The 23,398-nt window shown below is 46.2% G+C and overlaps 1 protein-coding gene across 2 annotated transcripts in view; it reads right to left on the bottom strand.

The window, feature by feature from the left end:
* Positions 1-23,398, bottom strand: part of TRANK1 (tetratricopeptide repeat and ankyrin repeat containing 1) — a 931,136-nt gene that overhangs the window by 325,166 nt on the left and 582,572 nt on the right. For both annotated transcript variants that reach the window (XM_069214995.1, XM_069214985.1), the window contains exon 14: positions 21,626-21,825. In XM_069214995.1, the coding sequence (XP_069071096.1) occupies positions 21,626-21,825 (200 nt within the window). The remainder of the gene's footprint in view (positions 1-21,625; positions 21,826-23,398) is intronic.

Genomic DNA, 23,398 nt, shown 5'->3' on the forward strand with positions numbered 1-23,398 from the left:
TACAGGTTGGACTTGCTGTCCCAAGTAAGGTGTCGGGAGTAAGTTGAGTACGTTTTATCAGGAGTTTATTGAGCGTGATGTCCAATGTGATTTTGACAAAATCAGATCTAAGGTTACCCGTAACAATGGTTTAAATCAAGACCGCTACAGTCAGAGGTGGGATGTACTAGAGGCCACGGTAGAACTCAATGTCTTACTGGCACTGCATTTACTCTTAGTCTATTCTTTTGTCTGTTATCAAAACCCTCTGAAGACCTCGAAAATCCAAGAGCTTCCAATAAATTTGTGCTACCTCCAATAACACTCCATGAGATTTTTTTAATTTTTAATCATGGTTCTCATTTGTATTACATTTTGTACTAGGAAATTTCTCAAATTCCTCCTTCTTTCTTCCCCAAAACAAGAGACATAATTCTTGTTTTTATCTGCAGGAGTTCACAGCCAACTGTGAAACTTAACATTAAAATCAGTATTGAGGGACTGTTTGAAGGGCAAAGTCTATTTTAGCAAAGCATTCTAGTAAATGAGTGCGTTCAGCTTATGTTTAGATCATTATATTTGAAGACTAGGCTGGACCATTTCATTTTCTTGGTAACAGGAGTCTGAGATAATGTACCAACACAACAGCATGTTTCAACTGCAGAATTAATGAGAACTTTATCTGCCCCAATACTTGCCCCGAAGGAGAAAGTCAATACTGCTGTACTCCAGAATGTGATCAGCCTCTGCAGAGGAATGAAAATGTCACTTACCCAGTGTACATCTGTTCGTGGCATCAGTCGCTGAGATTCACATGGTATGCATGAGCGCTCGCCATCTGGTGTTGGGTCGGAGTGTTACAAGTTGTTTTTCTTCGAAGAAGTGTTTTCGAGTCACGGGACCGAGTGACTCCACCTTCTGTGCTCATTGCGCATGGGCGTCGACTCCATCTTCGATTGTTTTCCCCGCAGAGGGTGAGGTAGGAGTTGTACTATAGTAATAGTGCCCGCGCAATGAAAAATGTAAGTATGTACCTATTAAAGGATTAAGTAATATATATACAAATGTACAAAATTGAAGGTAACTTCTGAACTGCTACAGGCTTCCGGGGAGGTGGGTGGGTCCATGTGAATCTCAGCGACTGATGCCACGAACAGATGTACACTGGGTAAGTGACATTTTCAGTTCGATGGCATCTGTCGCTGTAGATACACATGGTATGCATAGACTAGTAAGCAGTTAGTTCCCCATAAGCGGTGGTTTAGCCTGTAGGAGTAGAAGTTGTCTGAAATAGAGTTCTTAATACAGCTTGACCTACTGTAGCTTGTTGTGCGGATAGCACATCTATACAGTAGTGTTTGGTGAATGTGTGAGGCGTAGACCAAGTGGCTGCCTTACATATTTCTTGCATTGGGATGTTTCCTAAAAAGGCCATTGAAGCACCTTTTTTCCTTGTTGAATGTGCCCTGGGAGTAATGGGCAGTTGTCTTTTTGCTTTAAGGTAGCAGATTTGGATGCATTTAACTATCCATCTGGCTATACCTTGTTTTGATATTGGGTTACCTGCATGAGGTTTTTGGAATGCAATAAATAGCTGTTTAGTTTTTCTGATGTTCTTCGTTCTGTCAATGTAGTACATTAATGCTCTTTTGACATCTAATGTATGTAGTGCTCTTTCAGCCACAGAATCTGGCTGTGGGAAGAATACTGGTAATTCTACCGTTTGATTTAGATGGAATGGAGAAATAACTTTTGGTAAAAATTTTGGATTAGGTCGTAGGACGACCTTATTTTTATGTATTTGTATAAAAGGCTCTTGTGTTGTGAACGCTTGAATTTCACTTACTCTTCTTAGAGATGTAATGGCGATGAGAAAGGCAACTTTCCAGGTGAGGAATTGTATTCCGCAAGAGTGCATGGGTTCGAAGGGTGGGCCCATGAGTCTTGTTAGAACCACGTTTAGGTTCCATGAAGGAACAGGTGGTGTTCTTGGTGGTATAATTCTTTTAAGCCCTTCTATGAATGCTTTGATAACTGGTATCCTATACAAGGAAGTTGAATATGTAGTTTGCAGGTATGCAGATATTGCTGCAAGGTGTATTTTAATAGAAGAGAAGGCTAGCTTTGCTTTTTGTAAATGGAGCAAGTAATTTACTATATGTTTTGGAGTTGCCTCTAGTGGTTGTATCTGATTATGATGGCAGTACCAAACAAATCTTTTCCACTTACTTGCGTAGCAGTGTCTAGTGGATGGCCTTCTGGCCTGCTTTATGACTTCCATACACTCTTGGCTAAGTTGTAAGTGTCCGAATTCTAGGATTTCAGGAGCCAGATTGCTAGATTCAGCGATGCTGGGTCCGGGTGTCTGATCTGTTGGTTGTGTTGCGTTAACAGATCTGGTTTGTTGGGCAGTTTGATGTGTGGTACTACAGACAGATCTAGCAGTGTTGTGTACCAGGGTTGTCTTGCCCACGTTGGTGCTATTAAAATGAGTTTGAGTTTGTTTTGACTCAATTTGTTTACTAGGTAAGGAAGGAGAGGGAGAGGAGGAAAAGCGTAAGCAAATATTCCTGACCAGTTCATCCATAGGGCATTGCCTTGGGATTGCTTGTGTGGGTATCTGGACGCGAAGTTTTGGCATTTTGCGTTCTCTTTTGTTGCAAATAAGTCTATTTGTGGTGTTCCCCAGAGTGTGAAGTAGGTGTTCAGAATTTGTGGGTGGATTTCCCATTCGTGGACTTGCTGGTGATCTCGAGAGAGATTGTCTGCCAGCTGATTCTGGATCCCCGGAATAAACTGTGCTATTAGACCAATTTGATGGTGGACTGCCCACTTCCATATTTTTTGAGCTAACAAGCTTAACTGCGTTGAATGTGTTCCTCCTTGTTTGTTTAGATAATACATCGTTGTCATGTTGTCTGTTTTGACAAGGATGTATTTGTGGGTTATGATTGGTTGGAAAGCTTTTAGTGCTTGAAAAACTGCTAATAATTCTAGATGATTTATATGCAGTTTTGTTTGATGTATGTTCCATTGTCCTCTTATGTTGTGTTGATTGAGATGTGCTCCCCACCCTGTCATGGAAGCATCTGTTGTTATTACGTACTGTGGCACTGGGTCTTGGAAAGGCCGCCCTATGTTTAAATTTATACTGTTCCACCATAGAAGCGATAGGTAAGTTTGGCGGTCTAGCAACACCAGATCTAGAAGGTGACCCTGTGCTTGAGACCACTGTGAGGCTAGGCACTGTTGTAAGGGCCTCATGTGCAGTCTTGCGTTTGGGACAATGGCTATGCATGAGGACATCATGCCTAGGAGCTGTAGTATTGTTCTTGCTTGTATTGTTTGGTTTGGAGACATGTGTTGAATGACCCTGTTGAAATTGTGGATCCTTTGTGGAGTTGGCGTTGCTACTCCTTTTGTCGTGTCTATTATGGCTCCTAGATATTGCTGTACTTTGCTTGGCAGAATGTTTGATTTTGCAAAGTTGACGGTGAACCCTAAATTGTAGAGGGTTTGTATGACTTGATTTGTGTGGTTTGAGCATTGTGTGAGCGAACTGGTTTTGATTAGCCAGTCGTCTAGATACGGGAACACATGTATTTGCTGCCTTCTGATGTGTGCAGCGACTACTGCTAGGCACTTTGTGAATACTCTTGGAGCGGTTGTTAAACCAAAAGGCAATACTTTGAATTGGTAATGTATTCCTTTGAATACAAACCTTAGATATTTCCTGTGTGATTGATGGATTGGTATATGGAAATATGCGTCCTTGAGGTCTAGGGTTGTCATGTAGTCGTGTTTTCTGAGCAATGGTAACACTTCTTGTAGTGTGACCATGTGAAAGTGGTCTGATTTGATGAATGTGTTTACTACCCTGAGGTCTAGAATTGGTCTCAGTGTTTCGTCCTTTTTTGGTATCAAGAAGTACAGTGAATAAACTCCTGTGTTTATTTGTGTGCTTGGTACTAATTCTATTGCATTTTTTTGCAGTAGTGCTTGAACTTCTATCTCTAGAAGTTGTGAATGGTATTTTGATAAATTTTGTGATTTTGGTGGTATGTCTGGAGGGAATTGCATGAATTCTATGCAATAACCATGTTGGATAATTGCTAGGACCCATGTATCTGTAGTTATTTCGTCCCATGCTTCGTAATATTGATGTATCCTCCCCCCCACTGGTGTTGTGTGGGAGGGGTGAGTGACGTGTGAGTCACTGCTTGTTGGTAGTGGTTTTGGGGCTTTGAAATCTTCCTCTATTCCTAGGAAATTGCCCCCCTCTATACTGGCCCCGAAAACCTCCCCTGTACTGTCCCTGGTAGGTGGGCGGTGCGGACTGTGAGGTGCTAGCTTGTGTGGCCTGACCCCGAAACCCTCCTCTAAAAGGTGTTTTGCGGAAGGTGTTATAAGATCCTCTGCTCTGCGGGGAGTAGAGTGCGCCCATGGCCTTGGCAGTGTCAGTGTCCTTCTTGAGCTTTTCTATAGCTGTGTCGACCTCCGGACCGAACAGAAGTTTCTCGTTTACTGGCATGTTAAGCACTGCCTGCTGAATTTCTGGCTTGAATCCAGACGTTCTGAGCCATGCGTGCCTACGGATGGTAACCGACGTATTAATGGTTCTTGCGGCCGTGTCTGCTGCATCCATGGAGGAGCGTATTTGATTGTTGGAAATGTTTTGACCCTCCTCAACAACCTGTTTTGCTCTTTTTTGCAGATCTTTTGGGAGATGTTCAATGAGATGCTGCATCTCATCCCAGTGGGCTCTGTCGTATCGCGCTAGCAGCGCTTGTGAATTTGCGATGCGCCACTGGTTTGCTGCTTGGACAGCAACCCTCTTCCCGGCTGCATCGAACTTCCTACTTTCTTTATCTGGGGGAGGTGCATCCCCAGAAGTGTGTGAGTTTGCCCGTTTTCTGGCAGCCCCTACCACCACAGAGTCTGGTGGCAGCTGAGAGGTGATGAAGACAGGGTCCGTAGGAGGCGCCTTATACTTTTTGTCCACCCTAGGCGTCACTGCCCTACTTTTAACTGGCTCCTTGAAAATGTCCTTTGCATGGCGTAGCATGCCTGGGAGCATCGGCAGGCTTTGGTAGGAGCTGTGGGTTGAGGAGAGGGTGTTAAATAAAAAATCATCCTCTACTTGTTCCGAGTGTAGTTCCACATTATGGAATAGAGCTGCTCTAGCCACCACTTGTGAGTAGGCTGTGCTGTCTTCCGGTGGTGATGGCCTAGTTGGGTATGTGTCTGGGCTGTTATCAGACACTGGTGCGTCGTACAAGTCCCACGCATCCTGATCTTGGTCGTCGTGGCTCATGGCGGTGTGAGCTGGCGAATGTGATGGGGTGTAAGTTGGCGAAGCCGGAGTTACAGGTGGAGGCGAGGGAGGAGGTGTTACCTTTTGTGTTGTTTGTTGCTGAGGAGTAAACTGAAGCGTTCTCTTTCGTTTGACAGGTGGAAGGGTACTGATCTTCCCAGTCCCCTGCTGAATAAAGATACGCTTTTGCGTGTGATCCACGTCAGTGGATTGCAGTTCTTGTTCAAATCTATGTTTCTTCATTTGAGAAGACATAGAATGCTCTTCGGTATAGGAGCCGGAAACAGGGTCTGGTGTCGCTTTTTTCGGCTCCGAAAGCCCTGTCGATTGTTTTTTCGGCTCCGAGGTAACCTTCCTCTTTTTCTGTGCCGAAAATTCTTGGCCTCTATGGTCTTCGGCGCCACTGTCTCGGCGTCGATCGGTGTCGACACCGAACTCTCGGTGTCGATGCTTCTGTTTAGCACTCTCTCGGTCCCGAGGAGGCTGCGTGCCGGTGTCTCGACCGAAGTCGGACGATCTCGACACTGAATGGGCCTTTTTCGGTGCCGATTGTTGGTCACCGAGAATTTGGGTGGAGCCATGGCCGGTTGGCAGTGGCGTCCCCTGGGCCTTCTTTCCTTTTTTAAGGTTTGATCTCGACGTCTTACTCACAGTTCTTGTAGAGTGTAGCTCGTCGGAGTCTGAATCCTGGATGGAAAAGGATTCCTCCTGTTCCTCTTCTGTCTCGAACTGTCGACGCTCTTTTGGCGTGGACGCCATCTGCAGTCTTCTCGCTCGACGGTCGCGCAGAGTTTTTCGGGACCGGAACGCCCGACAGGCCTCGCAGGATTCTTCACTGTGCTCGGGTGACAGGCACAGATTACAGACCGAGTGCAGGTCCGTATAAGGATATTTGTTGTGGCATTCGGGGCAGAATCGAAACGGGGTCCGATCCATCGGCGTTGTCCTCCACGCGGTCGGGCCGACTAGGCCCCGACGGGGTGCCGAAATCTACCCCGAAGGGCACCGAAGCGCTTCGATGTTCAACGCGTCGTCGTATGTGTCTATCTCTAACCGGATCGCAACGATACCGTCGAAAATCTTCCGTCTTCAGCTATCTTTCCGTTCCGAAACTCGGAGCGACATGAACACGTCCGAACCCGATGGCGGAAAGAAAACAATCGAAGATGGAGTCGACGCCCATGCGCAATGAGCACAGAAGGTGGAGTCACTCGGTCCCGTGACTCGAAAACACTTCTTCGAAGAAAAACAACTTGTAACACTCCGACCCAACACCAGATGGCGAGCGCTCATGCATACCATGTGTATCTACAGCGACAGATGCCATCGAACGCTTATTTTCTCTTTGGAAATGAGATACAGGCAGTACTCACTACAGTATTCTATCATGAAGCATTTCCAAAAATTAAAAATAGTGGAAGACTGGAGGACAACCACTGTGATAGGGTTATGCAGCATATGTTAATTTTGCTATTATAAGGTAAGCAGATGTCTTTCTGAATTTGATAGTAATAATTTCCAAATACGTTTTGCATTAGCTCTTTTTATTTGTGCTGTCATTATATGTTACTCATGTTTTATGCAATTACTTTTAACTACATAAATAGAATTGCAGTGTAGCTGAACATGTTGGCAGAACAATTGCATTTCAGCTCAGCTCCTCATACAATGGTGTGATCCAGGACTTTACTGGAGCTCAAACCACCACCCGCATCCACTAGCTGGGACTGTGGTGTGTGAACTACCTGGCAAGCAAGCCTAAGCTGTGGTCTTCAATAGCAGACCAGTGGTGATGCTGACTGGCAATCCAAGAAGAGCATTCTGGAACTGCAGTTATAAACCTCCAAACGGAGAAACCACCATTTAATTCACCTGTGGCTTGTCCTTGAAGTGTAGGAGGAGAAATGGATGCCATGGCATGGTGCTGATCCCTCAGTCAGCATCAACCTTGGGGAGTAGAGAAGCAGTGGAGGAGGCTTGCTTCCAAGAGAAACAGTGACATGCCAGCACTGCACAATCAGAAAAGGCCATGCTGGAACTCAGATGACATGTGCAGACCGATGGAGGAGGATTCCGGAGGAAGACCCGAAGAGAGTTTAATGGAGCCTGTGCAATTTCTCTGAAAGGACAGAGCTGCAGATACCACAACATTGGCAGATTGAGACAAAAGAATAATATGTGTTAGCAACAAGGGCCAATGCTCACATGAGCTTCCCAATGGGTTGCACAGCACTAGTTGTACAAGACGCAGGAATGCAGGAGGAGATCCAAACCGGATCTACTGTGAGGAATTGAGACTCATGCAGCACATGGTTAGTCGGGCCACCAGCAGAGTGAATGAACAATCTCCGGTTGGGTCAGGGGCACACACAGGGGATTAACCACAGGAGTGTAAGAAGAGAAGGGGGACTGCTCGCACTCCTACACTTAATTTTGCTTTGGGCACTGGACAAACTAATGCCTCGAGAGCCAGACACGCATGTTGACGAATGGCAAAAGCAGAGCAGCCATACCACATGCGATCAAACCAGTGTTAATGAGAAATAAAGGGGCAAGAGACACAGGAATTATACAGACAGCAGTGGCAGAGGAATGGCAGCAACTACTAAACTGGATTTGATTTTTGCAGCAAGAAGTGAATCCTGAAAACCTCTGCAACTCAAAATAGAACCTTTAGTGACAAACCTGAATCTGCTAAGAGTAAATCAGAACAACATTTCAGGATCAGTGGCAGAAGCTGAAATGGTATGGCTGCAGTTCTCCATCAGTGAAGGGGCCTCAGAGACAAGTCAGAGAACTGTGTGAACAGGTGCAATGCCTAGAAAACAGAGCTGAAGATTCAGATATGCGATCCAAATGTAGTAATATATAGATGGGGGGACTCCTTGAGAAGGTTAACTGTCATTTATGAAGTGATATTTGGAAGAAAGAATTACTAGCTTTGTGGCTTCCAGAGGCTGCTCACAATTTAGTTTGATCAAATAAGCATAAAGACAACCCGCACTGCCCCCTAAGCCTGGTGCCCTCCCTCGATCAGTAGTGGCCAAACTCTTAAATTACAGAGGCAAAGACCACCTCTGCCACATTGCCAGGTGGAATGGCCCGCTCATAGTGGAAAATACATGTTCCACGACTTCACTACCGCTGTCCAACAACAAAGCAACACTTTTACAAAGGTCAAGAAGTATGTTACAATGCGACGCCTAAAATGCACGCTTCTCTTTCCTTCTAAATCACTTATTCTGAATGACAGAAGACATCACTACTTCACAGATTCAGGGGCATCAAGAGAACTGGCTGAGCAATGGCAGTGGACCCTGAAGATACAGTGACTAAGCCATTTAGAGGGGTAAAAGAGGGAGAAAACAGTAGGAAGTGGCCTAGGAACAGGCACATACCAACCAGAGAACAATGTAGTAAAGGTGAAATAAGAATGACAGCTGTTATGTTCCAGTGGAGCAGGAGGCCTAGGATGACAGGGCAGACAGAGAGGCTGCAGAGTGAGACACAGCAACAGACTCAGACAGCATGAACTTAGACAATGAACAGTTGCCAGAAATTACACCTGTGATGGCTGAGGAACTTTTGAAGGCAGGTGGGATGAGTGTTCTTCCAGAGGCAGGCACATGCTGCCGGTTCGGGCCCTGCCCTGTTCCTGGTCATTTACATTCAAATATGTAGATTACCCATGTACTCTTAAATGGTGGAATTAACAGCCAGTAAAATGGTGGGAACACTAGAGGTAGTCACATCTAGTGGCAACCAAAGTGACTAGATTACCAAATGGCAATCAGGGTCCCCATACATCCTCAGCACACACCTTAAGGCATTCAAGGTCCCAAAAGTGGCCTTAGGATGTCTATCTAGAAATTTTCAGTGTTGCTTGGGCCATGGTAGTTTCAAACCCAGCCTCCTGGGGGAGGATTATATGAGTTATCTCTTCAGGGCAACTCTGCTTCTTGAACACATCACTGGATTTTATCTTGCAGGTAAGAGTGCTCAGGTGCCACTTGAGTAGGCAAGGTGGGTATTCTCCTAAGCCAAGACCCACTTGGAAAAACAGTACCTACATTGTGATCCGTATTAGGGTGGCCCAGAAAGAATATATGAAGCAGATGGCAACTCATAAAATCCTAACCTGGTATGTAAAAGGCCTAGGCAGTCCAATGGAAATGCATAAATAATACTCCTATTTGTGCAAGAAGGGAATCAACATTTAAAAGGTAACCAGTAAAGACTTTTAGCAGTCTGAAGGGTTGAGGCTGCAGAGGAGGTGGAAGGGGCAACTCTTCCTTACTGAATACTACATCTATGTTAGGAGCACGATAGTGTGAGTCAACATTGCTTACATCACAGAGACGTTGATAATAAACTCTGATGAACGGTATATAGTTGTGAAGGGTCAGTTGGATGGTAGGTTGCTAGTTATCTGTGCATATGCTCTGACACGCCACAGAAGGAATTCTGGGAAATTGTGCAAAGCTCGATTTCAACAGAAATACGCAAGTTCCTCCTATGCCAAATGCAAATACTAGCAAAGAATCAAAGATCCCGTTCAAATGGATACGTGAATGACAAGTGATTGATGTTTGTCATGCTACATCCGGCAGATGTTGTATCTTCGCACTAGTAGCCCACTCATTCATTGCATTCTAGGTTGGCATGTTTTATGCAGTCGAAGGAGCTGATGGGGGTTGTTACATAAAAGTCAGTCGCATGGTGATGAAAATTCACCCCTGCCCTGAGTGACTCAACTGCAACGATTTCTGGATCGCTGGTGCTGATTTTTGTTGTCATGGGTGAATACAGAGCATTCAGGTGTCATGACATAGGCCTGTCTCAAGGAATGTTGTCTTTTTGTACCAGAAGAGGTGCCCAAAGCTCTACCTTCACAGTGGTGAAAGGCTATTGCCTTTTTCAGGAGCTAAGCTGCACAAGTTCTGTGTTAGCAGCATACCACGTAGTGATCACTAGAAGCTATCAGACCAGTGTGGCAGGAGTGAGGTATACAGGCTCACTCATATAAAGTTCTTCTGCTGTGTGCTAAACTCACCAGATTAGTATGCAGTGCTGTGCAGGGACCCCTGCATGAGAGCCTGTCTTCATTCACCACCTCCCGAAGCCCTGGTCTGCTCGATCTTCGCTACCTTAGAGAGATCAACTGCTGGAGGAGTACTTGGGCACAGTCGCTCAGGAACCATAATATGTCAGTGTACCAGTTGCTTAGGATCCATAGTATGTCAGCGTAAGAATTTGGGTTCTTGATTGACTGGAGTGTGAGCCCTGATCAAGCAGCAACCACAATTCTTGTAAAGCACAAACAGACCCCAAATTTACCTGTGCTCAATCCCCTGGTAGCTTGGCAGTTCTGAGGCAATGTGTAAAGTATTTGTGCAACACTTGAAACAGTAATAAAGTGAAAACACCACACAAAAAGGATACCACGCCACATTAGAAAAATAGGGAATAAACATGACTAAAATGAAAAATCAGCAGATCTGAAGGATTTTTTATTTTTATTTTAGTGAAAATAGTGCCAAAAAGCACAAAGCGGCAATTTTGGATATCTGGTATCACCGAACCAGGATGAAGTCAAAAGTTCAGGCTGACCACGATGGGATGTGCATGAGTACAGGGATCCAGTTACACCTGCTGAACAAAGTACCTTAAATCCTGGTTTGTGTTGAAGATGTGCCATGTAGCCAAGGTGATACCCCGTGCAGCTGAGGTGATGCGCTGGTTCTGAGATTCGGTGCGATGCAAGGTCCTGCATCGTGGTAGAGAATCTCGTTGGCAGGAGCTTTTGATGTGCAGTCCGGCATCCAGGAAGTGTTACACAGTAGGGGCGCTGCATAGGTTCAGAGGAGCTGCAAGGTGGAGTCTGGCGTCATCATCAAGGCTGCTGTCGACAAGAGATACAAGGGCCTACACAGAGAGGGCACTGCGCAGCAGAAAATATGTATTGGTTCTGCTGGGTCCGCAGAGGCTAACAGAGCACCTTAGGACCACTTCCAAGGGTCCAGGACTGGAGTGGAACCTCCTGGCAGGGCAGATTCACAGATCGCATAGTCTATGTGTTTGGGTCAAGGTTGTTGGAACCTTCTGTCTCTGAGGCTCAAGTCATGAGGCTATCCACCTAGCCTTTGGAATCACTCTGGTGTCCAGGGTTCAACAGAAGCAGATCAAGTCCTTCTCATCCAGGCAAGAAGGCAGCAGTCCAGCAGAGAGGCAGTCCTTTCCGCAGCACAGCAGTCCCTCTTCCTGACAAGAGTACCCACACGGCCAGAAACGTACTATAGAGGTGGTGCCTTAGGCCCAATGTTCAGACCCCGTTTTGCCGTTTAGTGGGGAAGAGGCTGCTGAAGGCATGCATTTGAAGTGCACGTGCCCTGCCTTTCTTCACCTGGCTCCACACAGGGGATATGCAGCCCTTTGTGTGGAGCCAGGACACATTCTATTTAGGTCTAAGTGGGGCTGTGCACAGCTCCTCTCTTCTCTCCCATCCTTCCAGTGATGGCCCATCGAGGCACACCTGTGGCTCTTTAGGAGGAATACACAAAGCCCAATTGTCAACTATCACCAGTCATGTGACCCAGAGACAGGTTGCAGGCACTAATTGGCTCATAGAAGAAAACGCAACTTTCTAAAAGTGGCCTTTTCAAAATTGTGATTTAAAATACTTCAATTTAAGTTATGATTTTTCATTACAATTCCAAGGATACCAAACATGAACGAGGTACCTGTTCCCATTTGGAAGTTACAGCTTATTGAATGTAATAAGGTAACTCCAAATTTATCCTCTGGGAGAATCAGGCCTTGCAGTAGTGAATTTAAGAGTTTTTCAGACATGCATCAAAAGACACAGAATAAGAGTTTGGGAAAAACATATAAATTTGCAATATTATGTGAGCTTTTGACTAGGCATGCAATTGTTTTTAATGAACGTCCTTTTTTATTAATGTTGCACTCAAGAAAAGATAGTTTAAAGCACCCAAAATTAGGCAAATCAGGCTAGTAGGGTTCAGTGACGTTGCCTTTTTTTACCCCACGCTTCATAAAATATTATAAGTGACAGACCAGGATTAGATGCCAAGTCATATCACTGTCAAACTCACACCCTTGATGTATTCTATTCAAAGAACAAGTTACTTAACTTCTGTAACGTCTTTTCTGGTAGAGACTGCCTAACCACAGATTCCTCACCGAGTGAATACTCCGAGGTGCCAGACTGGCTAGGGAGATATTTCAAAAGCAATTCCCTCACACAATTCAGTAGGTGGTGTTGTGGGGCTCTGCGTCGCATCCATCCCACGCAAATGTGTCAGGGCTACTAAATCTCTACCACTTCCATGGGCTGATGTCAGTTTCTTTCTGATTTCTGTCCGTGCCATCAGACACAGAACCCAGAGAAATCAAAGTCTGTCACTTTGCAGTTCTTTAGACTGGGATCTTATTAGTGGACTGAATGAGTCCATACTACAGAACTGGGAGGTGAGTGGGTTGGTGACTGATTTGCGGTTAGTCTCTCTACCAGAAAAGGTATTATTGAAGGTAGGAAACTTGTACTTGTCATAGAGATTTCTAAACGCAGATTCTTCACCTTGTGTATAAATACAGAAGTAGTACTTCCTAAGGTGGAGGGTCTGTGTAATGATTCAGAACAGAAAATCCTTCAGAACAGATTGAGCAAAGTGCCCACCTGCCTGTCTGGGTAGTAGTGGTTGGGAACATGGGGAAAGACGTCCAAGCAGCAGTCTGGCAGATTTTCGAGACTGGCACACCATGTGCCAGAGCAGTGGTAGCAGACTTTGCTATGGTGGAATGAGTGCACAGCCTTCGGGCACTGCTTTTTACTTAGCCCATTGCAGATATTCATGCATAAAATAATCCATTGGGATATGGTGCTTTTCCCTTTTGTCATCCCAGAGAAGCACACAAAAAGTTGGTTGTCCAGTCAATAGTTTCTGGTCCAATCAATGAAAAATGGAAGGCTCTCTTGGGGTTAAGCTGATGGAACCATTCCTCCTCCTTGGATGGGTGGACATAGAAAGCTGGCAGAGTGATAAGTTGCCCTATGTGGAAGGAAGACACTATTATTGGCAAGAATGCCACTTTTGTCCAAGAGAATGATGTGAATGCTGAAAGAAGGATATAAGTGGTGGACAAGGCCTGGAGTACATTTACTATGGCAAGGCAGAATACACTTTTTATGGTGCGCAGACATAGAAAGTCGCTGGGAAAGGACTCAAAAGGACTACACGTCAGGTATGTCAGTACCAAATTAGGAACCCACTGTTGCATTACAAAATGTTGGCAGGAACATATGGACCAGCGTTTCAAGACACATATCACATCATGTGATGAGAAAAGAAATGACTGATCTGGCGAATGCAAAAAGACAGAAAGATAACCCTTAACTGTTACCACAGCAAGCCTTTCTAGGCTGAGGAAAGACAAACAAGTAGAATGATAGATAACTTTACCTGTAAAGGTTGCATAGCAGAGGAAGAACACCAGACAACACATTTCCCATAGCATCCAGCATGCACTGTTTCAGTAAAAGAACACCTGGCTGATAGAATTACATCAACCACTTCGGGAGGGAGATCAAAAGCAGTCATCTGCCGCCATACAATCTTCAGGCATTGAGGTACAGGTTGTGCAAATTTGGGTGCAAGACCCAATCCTACTCTTGCAACAAGAGGTCCTCTCGAAGGGGCTGCCGAAGTGGGGGGCCAGAAGTTATGGGTACCACAATTCTCCTCTCCCAGTCTGGGGCCAATAGTATGACTTGGGCCGGGTTCTTCTTGATCTTTTTCAGTACTCTGAGCAGGAGAAACAAGGCCAGAAAGGCCCCAGTAGAGGCGAATGGTATCCCAGAGAAAGAATGGTTTTAGTAAAGTGCAAAAACTTGAACACTGTGTGCTCTCTTCAAAGGCAAACAGACTGAGCCAGGATTCTACTCATTGTTGGACCATCAAGTGCAAATGCTATTCATGATCAGCTAGGCAACGTCGGCTGAGTTAATCAGCCCTGGAGTTTGAATATTCTGCCAGGTGTTCGGCAACCAGGGAGAGGCACTTCCAGAGATTTAGAGCCTCCTGGCATTGGGCCGACATCCCCACGCCACCCTGTTTCCTGCAGTTCCACATGACAGTAGTGTTTTTTGTCAGAACCTGCACCCATTCCTCCTTGATGTATTAAGGGAACATCTGCATTGCCAAGCAAATGGCTTGCAACTCCGGCAGGTTGATGTGGAGGCAAGTTTCTGCCAGAGACCAGAATCTCCTGATCTACACATCTCCCAGATGCCTTCCTCAATTCAGCAATGATGCACCCATCATGACTATTAGCTCTGGGTGGGTTAGGAAGAGGCATCTGCCCCTGGTCCAATTGCGGCCACGCAGCCATCACTGCAGGTCCTTTACAGATTCTGCTGACACCTGGTTGGAGTCTGGCAGGTTTGCTTGGTGTTGAACCCACTTAGACTTCTGATCCCACTGTAGAGTCCGCATGTGCCACTGGGGGTGGTCCACAAACAGGATACAGGAAGCCAACAGAATAAGAAACCACAGAGCAGGTTTTACCCAGACCGAGGTCATAGGTTGAAACAGAGGTCATAGGTTGAAACAGAGATCATAGTCCGAAAGAACAAGTTACTTACCTTCTGTAACAAATTATTGGGTAGAGACATGTTCTAGTAGCAGATTCCTTACCTTAAAATTTTCCCCAGGCGTCAGACTGGATCTGGAGAGTTTTCTTCAAGCAGTATCCTGGGGTGCCGTCAAGTGGCGTCGGTTGACAACGTGAGCATTTTGGGGTCGTGTTGGCCGTGATGACGTCTCGGTAGAATATAGGCGCCACCCCGGCACACTGATGTCAGTTTCTTTTCACAACTTTCCATGCCAGTAGCGTGGAATCATGAAGAACATTGATATTGGTGTGCCAGAACTAGGGCCCTGAAAAGGGAGCCCTGTCCCTAGAAATCAGTTCGCAAGCGGGGAGGACGGGCGGGTCAGTAAGGAATCTTCAACTACAATATGTCTCTACAAGATAATTTGTTACCGAAAGTAACTTGTTGATCTGATAGGGATTTCTAGTTGCAGATTCCTTACCTCAGAACAGATACCCAATCAATACCTTCCTCGGCGGTGGGCTGCAAACCAAGATCAAACTAAAAAGTCCTGCCAGTCCGAACGGCCAAATTAGCCGTCTCTGCGGACCTGACTGTCCAGGCAGTAATGCTTTGTGAACGTGTGTAGAGACGCCCATGTTGCTGCCTGGCAGATGTCCAGGACCGGAACTCCCCATGCCAACACTGTGGCTGCAGCAGTTGCTCTGGTGGAATGAGCGCACGAACCATCGGGGGTTGCTTCTTTGCCAAAGCATAGAACATCTTGATGCAGAGGACAACCCATCAAGAGATGGTCCGCTTCTGCACCGCCTGTCCTTTCTTCACACCCACATAGCCTACAAAGAGTGGATCGCCCACTCGGAAATCTTTTGTACGAATGAAGTAGAAAGCCAACGCTCTTTTTGGATCCAGACGGTGGAGTCTCTCCTCTTCATGAGAATGATGTGGAGGTTCCGAAAAAAGTAGGCAAAGGGATGGATTGGCCTACATGAAAGGGCATGACCACTTTAGGGAGGAAATAGGCCCTGGTACAAAGCACCACCTTGTCAGAATGGACAGATAGAAAAGGTGGCTTCAAAGAAAGAGCTTGGAGCTTTCTGACTCTGCAAGCAGAGGTGGTGGCAATAAGGAAAGCGGGTTTCAGTGTGAAAAGCCGCAGGGGACAATTATGTAGCGGCACAAATGGAGCACACATAAGGAATGTAGGTATCGGGTTCAAATCCCACTGCAGCATTATGAACGAGATAGGTGGGAACATGTGAGTGAGTCCCTTAAGAAACATCCCAGCGATGGGAGATTTGAACAAGGATGGTTGATCTGACAGTCTGAAGAAGGCAGAGATGGCAGACAGGTAGCCTTTAAGGGTGCCCAAAGCAGAGCCCTGCTGGGCAAGAGAGACAATAAACAGGAGAACCCCAGACTGAGGTGCAAGAAGGGGATCAACAGATTTGTTGGTGCACCGTGCCACAAATGTGTTCCAACAACAGGCGCATACCGTTTTGATGGAGGGACGCCTGCCTGCCAAGATAACACTGCAGACTTTGGGCAGAAAGTCAAAAGCTGTGAACTGCTGCCGCTCAATCTTCATGCAAGGGTCGGAGCCTGGACACGTTCGGGTGAAAAACCATCCCCTGCTGCTGTGACAGAAGATGTTTCCGAAGGGCAGTCTGATCGGAGGATCGATGGTCATGTGCAGAAGCTCGGGATACCATACTCTTCGTGCCCAGTTTGGAGCCAAAATAATTACTTGGGCCCAGTCATTTTTGATCTTCTTCAGAACTCTGGGCAGAAGTGCTATTGGTGGGAAGACGTAAAGGAGGCCTGAGTTCCACTCGAGATGAAAAGCACCGCTGAGAGAGGGCTGCCTTGGAATCTCTAACACACAAAAGAGCTGATATTGCCCGTTTGCTGCAGAGGCGATCAGATGTAATCAAGGCTCTCCTCACTGCTGAAAGAGTCCTTGCGCCACCTCCGGATGGAGATGCCATTCGTGATCGACCATGCATCGACGATTGAGTTTGTCTGCTCGGGCGTTCAGGGAGCCTGTCAGATGTTGACCCACCAGGGATATGCCCTTACGTTCCAGCATGTCCAAAGGCACAGAGCCTCTTGACAAAGGGTCCACGACCCCACTCCACACTGCTTGTTGCAGTACAACATGGCAGTGGTGATGTCTGTGAACATCTGCACCGCTTTCCCTTGGAGAGAGGGAAGGAATGGTTTCAATGGACGCCCGATTGCCCTGAGCTTCAACAGACTGATGTGGAGCACGGACTTCACCAGAGACCAGATGCCTCTGATCCCTGCCTCCCCCATGTGGCAGCCCCAGCCCAGGAGTGACGCATCTGTCACAACGGTGAACTATGGTTGGGGATGGGAGAGGGATCTGCCTCTGACCTGTCATTCGATCGTAGGATAGTGGCATGGTCGAAACCCACCTGTCTGTCAAAATGAATTCCCAGTGCCTGCCACCAACTGGTCCAAGATAGAGCAAAGGACTAGGAAGGTTTGGAGGCGGGGTGGAGGTGGACTGGGTGGACAGTTGGCTCCCTGATCCACGAGCACGGCCACTCAGAGGCTGTGCAGCATACGCGGCTCAAAGGCTTCAGGGGAATAGACCCTTCCTTAGCCATGGAAGGGGTGAAAAACTGATTGTGGGGGGCGAGGAGAAGCTGTGAGGCCAAGGGACCGAGCCGTAGCCCTGGACTCCTTAAAGCGCTCAAGTGTTGAGTCCGCTTTGTCTCCAAAGAGACATGTGCCATCAAAGGGCATGTCCATGAAAGACTGTTGAACATCCCCTGAAAATCCAGACGTCCTCAACCAGGCGTGGCGCCGTAAGGGCACCGTCGATACAACTGATCTGCCCAACATATAGTGAACTTGGCTGCATCTCTTCCGTCAGCAACAGCTTAGGAGAGAATGGCCCGGGCCTCCTCTGGGAACTGCGGCAGCATCTGTGTGACTGTATCCCATAGGGTATGGAAATAGTGGCCAAAAAGGCATGCGATGTTCACAGACCGCAATGCCAAAGTGGTGGAAGAAAACAGTTTCTTTCCAAGTTGACCAAGTCTCTATGATTCCCTATGTGAGGGTGCGGACGGAAATACAGCCAATGAAGAAGAAGAAGCCTGGATGACAAGACTCGCAGGCGCAAGGTGTTGGGTCAGGAATTTAGGGTAGTTCGGCACAGGCCTGTTGGTGGCGGGCGATTGTCCTGTTCACAGGAGCCCCTGTGCTGGGTCTGGACCAGGTACCCAGAAGGACGTCAGTGAAGGCTTCATTAATAGGTAAAAAGGGTCCAGAGCTGGAAGCCCCAGGATGAAGCACCTCAGTCAAGAGGTTAGTTCTGACTGCCACAGAAGGTAGCTCAAGGCCGAGGACCTCAAACACCCCCTTTTCATCACCACAGAACATAACCCTCTCCCCTTCATAGCCACGGTAGGGGGAGAAAGCATACCAGTGTCAGGAGAGGTATCCAGACCACTAGCTTAGCCCAATTCCTGAAATCCCCATCAAAGCCGGAACCAGCATCGAGCAACGTCAGTCCGCCACCGCACCTAGTATAAGTATGGGCTCTACGTTGATCGTGGGCCCGACCAACGGCGGAAGCGTCAATGTCTTTGCCGTCGCCAGGGAAGGTCACATTGGCACAACCATTGGTTGATGACTGTGGCAAATCCGCCTTCAGTAGCCAGTCACTGAGGGAGGTGAAGACTAGTATTCACAATCTCAGCAGATGAGCTGCATCCCCCACCATGACCTTCGTGAAGACCCAAGTTGCACTGGCGAGGTCAAAAGCAGAATGGAGAACTAAAAGTGCTCCTGGCCTACCTGAAACCGCATTTAACATCTGTGGGACTGCAGGATGGGAATGTGAAAATAAGAGTCTTGCAAATCCAATGCCATTATCCAGTCTCCTGGATACAGAGCAGACAGGACTTGGATCAGGGTGAGCATCTTGAACTTTTCCTTCTGGAGGAGAAAGTTCAGAGAGCGAAGACCTTGGATGGAATAAAGACCTCCATCCTTCTTCAGCACCAAGCAATAACAGGAGTAACAACCAGCCCCAATCTCCAACACAGGCATCCTCTGTATGTCTCCCTGGGCCAAGAGACCCCAAACGTCTCCTCAGAGTTTGGACAGATGGTCCTCCAGAAGTTGTTGTAGTGTAATTGGCATATCTGGGGGGTGAAACAAGCAGGGAAGAGAGTCAGTAGGGTTCCAGAATTTGGTGCACCCATTGGTCAGATGTGATGCTCCTCCGTCTGGGGAGGTAAAATGTGATGCGGCCTCCCACTGGGCAATCGTGCACTGCTAAAGATGACCTAAAGTACCTGTTCAGCAGCTGTATATTGATGTCCCTGAGAGCCTAGACGCTGTCGGCCTGATCCCCGGCCTCTACCTGAGAAACCACTGAGAGGCCTGTTGTTGCAGGAGCACGCTCTGACACTGCCTCTGCTGGTATCCGCTCCTGAAGCCTCAAAAGGGGTAATGTTCTTTGGGGAAATGCAAAGTGAGTGGAGCTAGGCCTAAATATTGGGCAGTGGCCTAGCTCTCTTTAAATCTCTCCAAGGCTGAGTCCACCTTCGCTCCAAAGAACCTGGAACCATACAAGGGCATGTCCATTTATAATTGCTGGATGTCATATGAGAAGCCAATGGAGTGAAACCAAGTGTGGCGCCTAAGCACTACACTCGTCCGCCGTCAGTAGTGTCCAGAGCTGAGCATATGGAATACTTCGCCACCTCCTGACTGTCCCATACAAGAGTTTGTAGGGCTGGCCAATGTCATAAACAATAGCTGGCAAGATGTCTGTCACTCTATCCCACAATGCATTCGAGTACCTTCCCAGAAGGCAGCTAGTGTTGACTGATGGAAGGAGGAAAATATGTGGTTGCCAAATTCTCTATCAGGTGAGGTGGTAGGAAAAGCTTTAGGTTTAATTCTGCTTGTGGCAGGCTTTCCAGAGTAGGAAGTTGCAAGAGGAATTTGAGTTTCCATGGGTCAGGCTTATGCCACTTTGCTACTTACCTGCTGACTGGGAGGCAAAATACCTATTTTTGCCCAGGTGCCCATTAGAAAGGGCCTTATTAAAGGGGAGAAGGGGATTTTGACTCGTCTCTCCAGGATTAATGACCTCCATCAGAGGATTTGTTTTGTCTTTTGTAATAAGTAAGCTATGGTCTAAAAGTGTTGCGGCTCTCCTAATTGCTGTTGTGAAAGGGGCAGACTCCTCTACTACCAACAGAGGATATGAGGAGGAAAGGCCAATGTCTGGACAAATATCCAGGCCACTGGCGTCTTGCAAGTCCCAGAATAGATTATTATCATTGTTAAGGTCATCGGGGTTGTTATCATATTGTTGGGACGTTTCAGGGTCCAAATCAGAGTAAAGGTGTGTAATATGCAACCTGGACGGTGGCTGCAGATTAGTCTCTGAGTCCAAGAAAACTATTGTCTCCACTTCCGATGTCGGTGACATGAATGCCAGTATCAATGTTTGGACTGGTGGCATCAATTGTGGCACTGGAGGTGGCATTAGACATTGCATCAGGGCTGGAGTTGGCATGGACCTGCCTCGAATCAAGGAGAGTAGTCGGCATCATTAGCTTGAATCAGATTAGCAGATTAGATTGAAGCAGATTAGCTTGTAATAATCACAATAGGGGCCACCTCAAATCCCTAGGGCCTCAAGGCACACTGGGGGATTTGAATGGGTAATAAACATCTAGCCCATAACCTATCTTAGCTAATGGAACTGTTGTCGGGTCACCAATGGCCAGGAATGATCAGGAAGCATTGGGAGCAGGAGCAGAAAGGGAGTATCGTGCAACTCTGGGAGTGGTATGAAGAACGATAGCCATTTTTAGATGAGTAGTTTTTTTCAATGTACCTTAGTTTCATGACTTTGATGACAAACGATCAAGAGACGGGCACACCTGTGACCTCGACCAGGACTTTTTCAACTTTCTTTGAACTGCAAGTTTGGCTTAGCAGCTGCAGATGGCCTTTCGGTCGCACAGCAGTCACATAATGCAAGTTATGAGACAGACAATATTGTTGTCTATTACTGACACCTAGCGCTGACAGTGCCTGCATGGTTTAAACCCTATGGTTTTGGGAGAGGAGATTCCTTCCCCATTGAAAAGTTTCTATGTGAAAATTCTCTCGAACTGACAGGATAGATGGAGCTCTAAATCTGTAACACGAGGATACAGCACAGGGTCGGCCTACAGCTATTTTCCCAGTACAAACTATCACCTTCCAAATTAACTACACAATCACAAAGGATTAATTACTGGTAGTAAAACTGTGTTTCCATAGACATCTCATGAGCACAAAAAATCAATTCGGCGTTTAGAGACCTCAAAAGACACCAGTTTTTAAAATCCACTGTGTTGCTAATGATACAACAACTTTGTTGCTATGCTTTGCTGACCAATTTATTGGTCACGTTTGAGTCTGAATCCGAAGTTTATGTATATAAAAACAGAGAGCAGGGGAAAAGGAAGAACAAATTAGAGAAGTTTGCTAATGCCTAGATCTCAGGACCAGATGTTGCCACTTGCGCAGATGTGCAAAAATTAGAATTTTCACAATTACTTAAAGAGCAGCTACTTAGATTTTTAGGGACCTTTGTTTAATACTGGACCATTACGAAGATGCAAATCCGTTAACCATATATCAAATTTACTAACCTGATGAGCTCCAAATTCTATTGGTTGCGTTCTTCTTTTGTTGCCTCGTAGAAGTATGGCAAGGTCACTAACACTGCAGGACTCCAACAATGTTGATTTTGGACCATCAAACAAACCACAGTCCCTAGGAAGTCTATCAAAGGATTCTGGAAAATAGTACTGTAGTAAATCAACAACCCCAGATGCCAGACGCAGTATCCCTACAAAAAGATAAAAAATCCAGTTGTTTATGAAATCTTTTTTTTTTCAACACAGACACATTCATCATGAAAACACTGTTAAAGAGTAATCCTGAATGAAGCAACACGTAGGCTATACGCCATATGCAATAAAGATTTGCACCAGGATTATTTAGCATGCAGCTTATTTCTGGTATCAAGTGACATTCTAGTTTAACAGTGGATCCAGGAAAGTTAAGATCACTAATTAGCATTACAACGCTTTTTAAAAGGGGGGGCTTGTCCAGGTGACAATAGATTCAAGTGGGACTTGCAGAAATATAAACCTGTAACAGCGTGAATGAGCTGCGATGTGTACCTGCTTCATGTTCTCATCACTACAAGCATGTTGTGTATTTTGGGAGCAGACACAACAGGGCAGATGAGGCCTTGTCACCATTGCTAGGCTAGACCCACAAACTTCTGTGAGTGCCATTCAATGGAGTTTTTAAGGATGGGTTGGATACCAGATGCTACAGCCCATGACTCACTGGGAAACAGTACAGAGAATAAGCAGTCCGGTTTCTCCTTTTACTCCACACAGCTAATGTGGCTTAGTCTTTAAGGAACAGTGGTCACTGATTTCTCAACTAGAAACAACTGTGTGGTCACTGTGCTCCTCACTCAGCTGGTTAGCTGACCTGAGATTCTACACATGCACCAAAGGCTGCCCGGACAGCTTCAGAGAGTTTCTCACATTGCTCATGGTTTGCATTTAAACAGCACATTGGGGTGCCTTGAAAGGCCCTAAACAGTTAAGTGGCACTGGAGTTGTGCCTTTTTGGTCCGCTGACAGCTAAGCTTTTTTACTGCAGTAAAGTAAGCATTGTAATACTTTCAGTCCACATGGTGGCCGCTGGCTATATTGCTTATTTCGATCAGACATAAAATTACTTTATTAGACATCTCTATTTTAGCACTCTTATCCAAAGACACAATAGGAGAACTGGCCCCAATTGGATGGAAGCTCTACCTCCAAAGTACCAATACAGCTGGGGGATAAATAAGAGGGGCCTGCAAAGAGATATGAGTCTGATACAGAAACTTAAACAAGCTTTAATGTCAACAGCACATTCGTCCTATGCCTGTGAAGAAGAGCATGCCAGTCCAAACTCAAACTCAATCTTGAGACGTTTTCAAACTCATTTAAGAAGAAATAGGATTGGAAATGTATCTTATGCTACCTGCCTTGTGTGGGAGAGAAGAAGCGGAGGTGTAACCACCATTTTGGTAAAAAAAAAAAAGTACAAAATAAAGAAGGTAGAGGAAATCTTTAACCTCGCAGATTTTTGTACCCCTCCCACCCCAGCACTTAAAATACCTACGACGAAGGAGGCTCTGCAAACCCTTGGATAAGAAGGTCAGAACAGCTTGTGAGTGAGGTGACGGATAGAGAACATGGTACTCCCTATGCCTGAGCCAAATCGTACTATGGTCACGTTAATGGAGAAGGTTACCAAGGACTCCACATAGGTAGAAGTCATATCTTCATGGCCTTCCAAGACAATCTACTGGATTTGTCAGAGATGGCTGTGCTGGCAAAGAATAAGGCATG

The sequence above is a fragment of the Pleurodeles waltl genome, chromosome 2_1 (genome assembly GCF_031143425.1).
Source record: "Pleurodeles waltl isolate 20211129_DDA chromosome 2_1, aPleWal1.hap1.20221129, whole genome shotgun sequence".
NCBI classification, from domain to species: Eukaryota; Metazoa; Chordata; class Amphibia; order Caudata; family Salamandridae; genus Pleurodeles; species Pleurodeles waltl.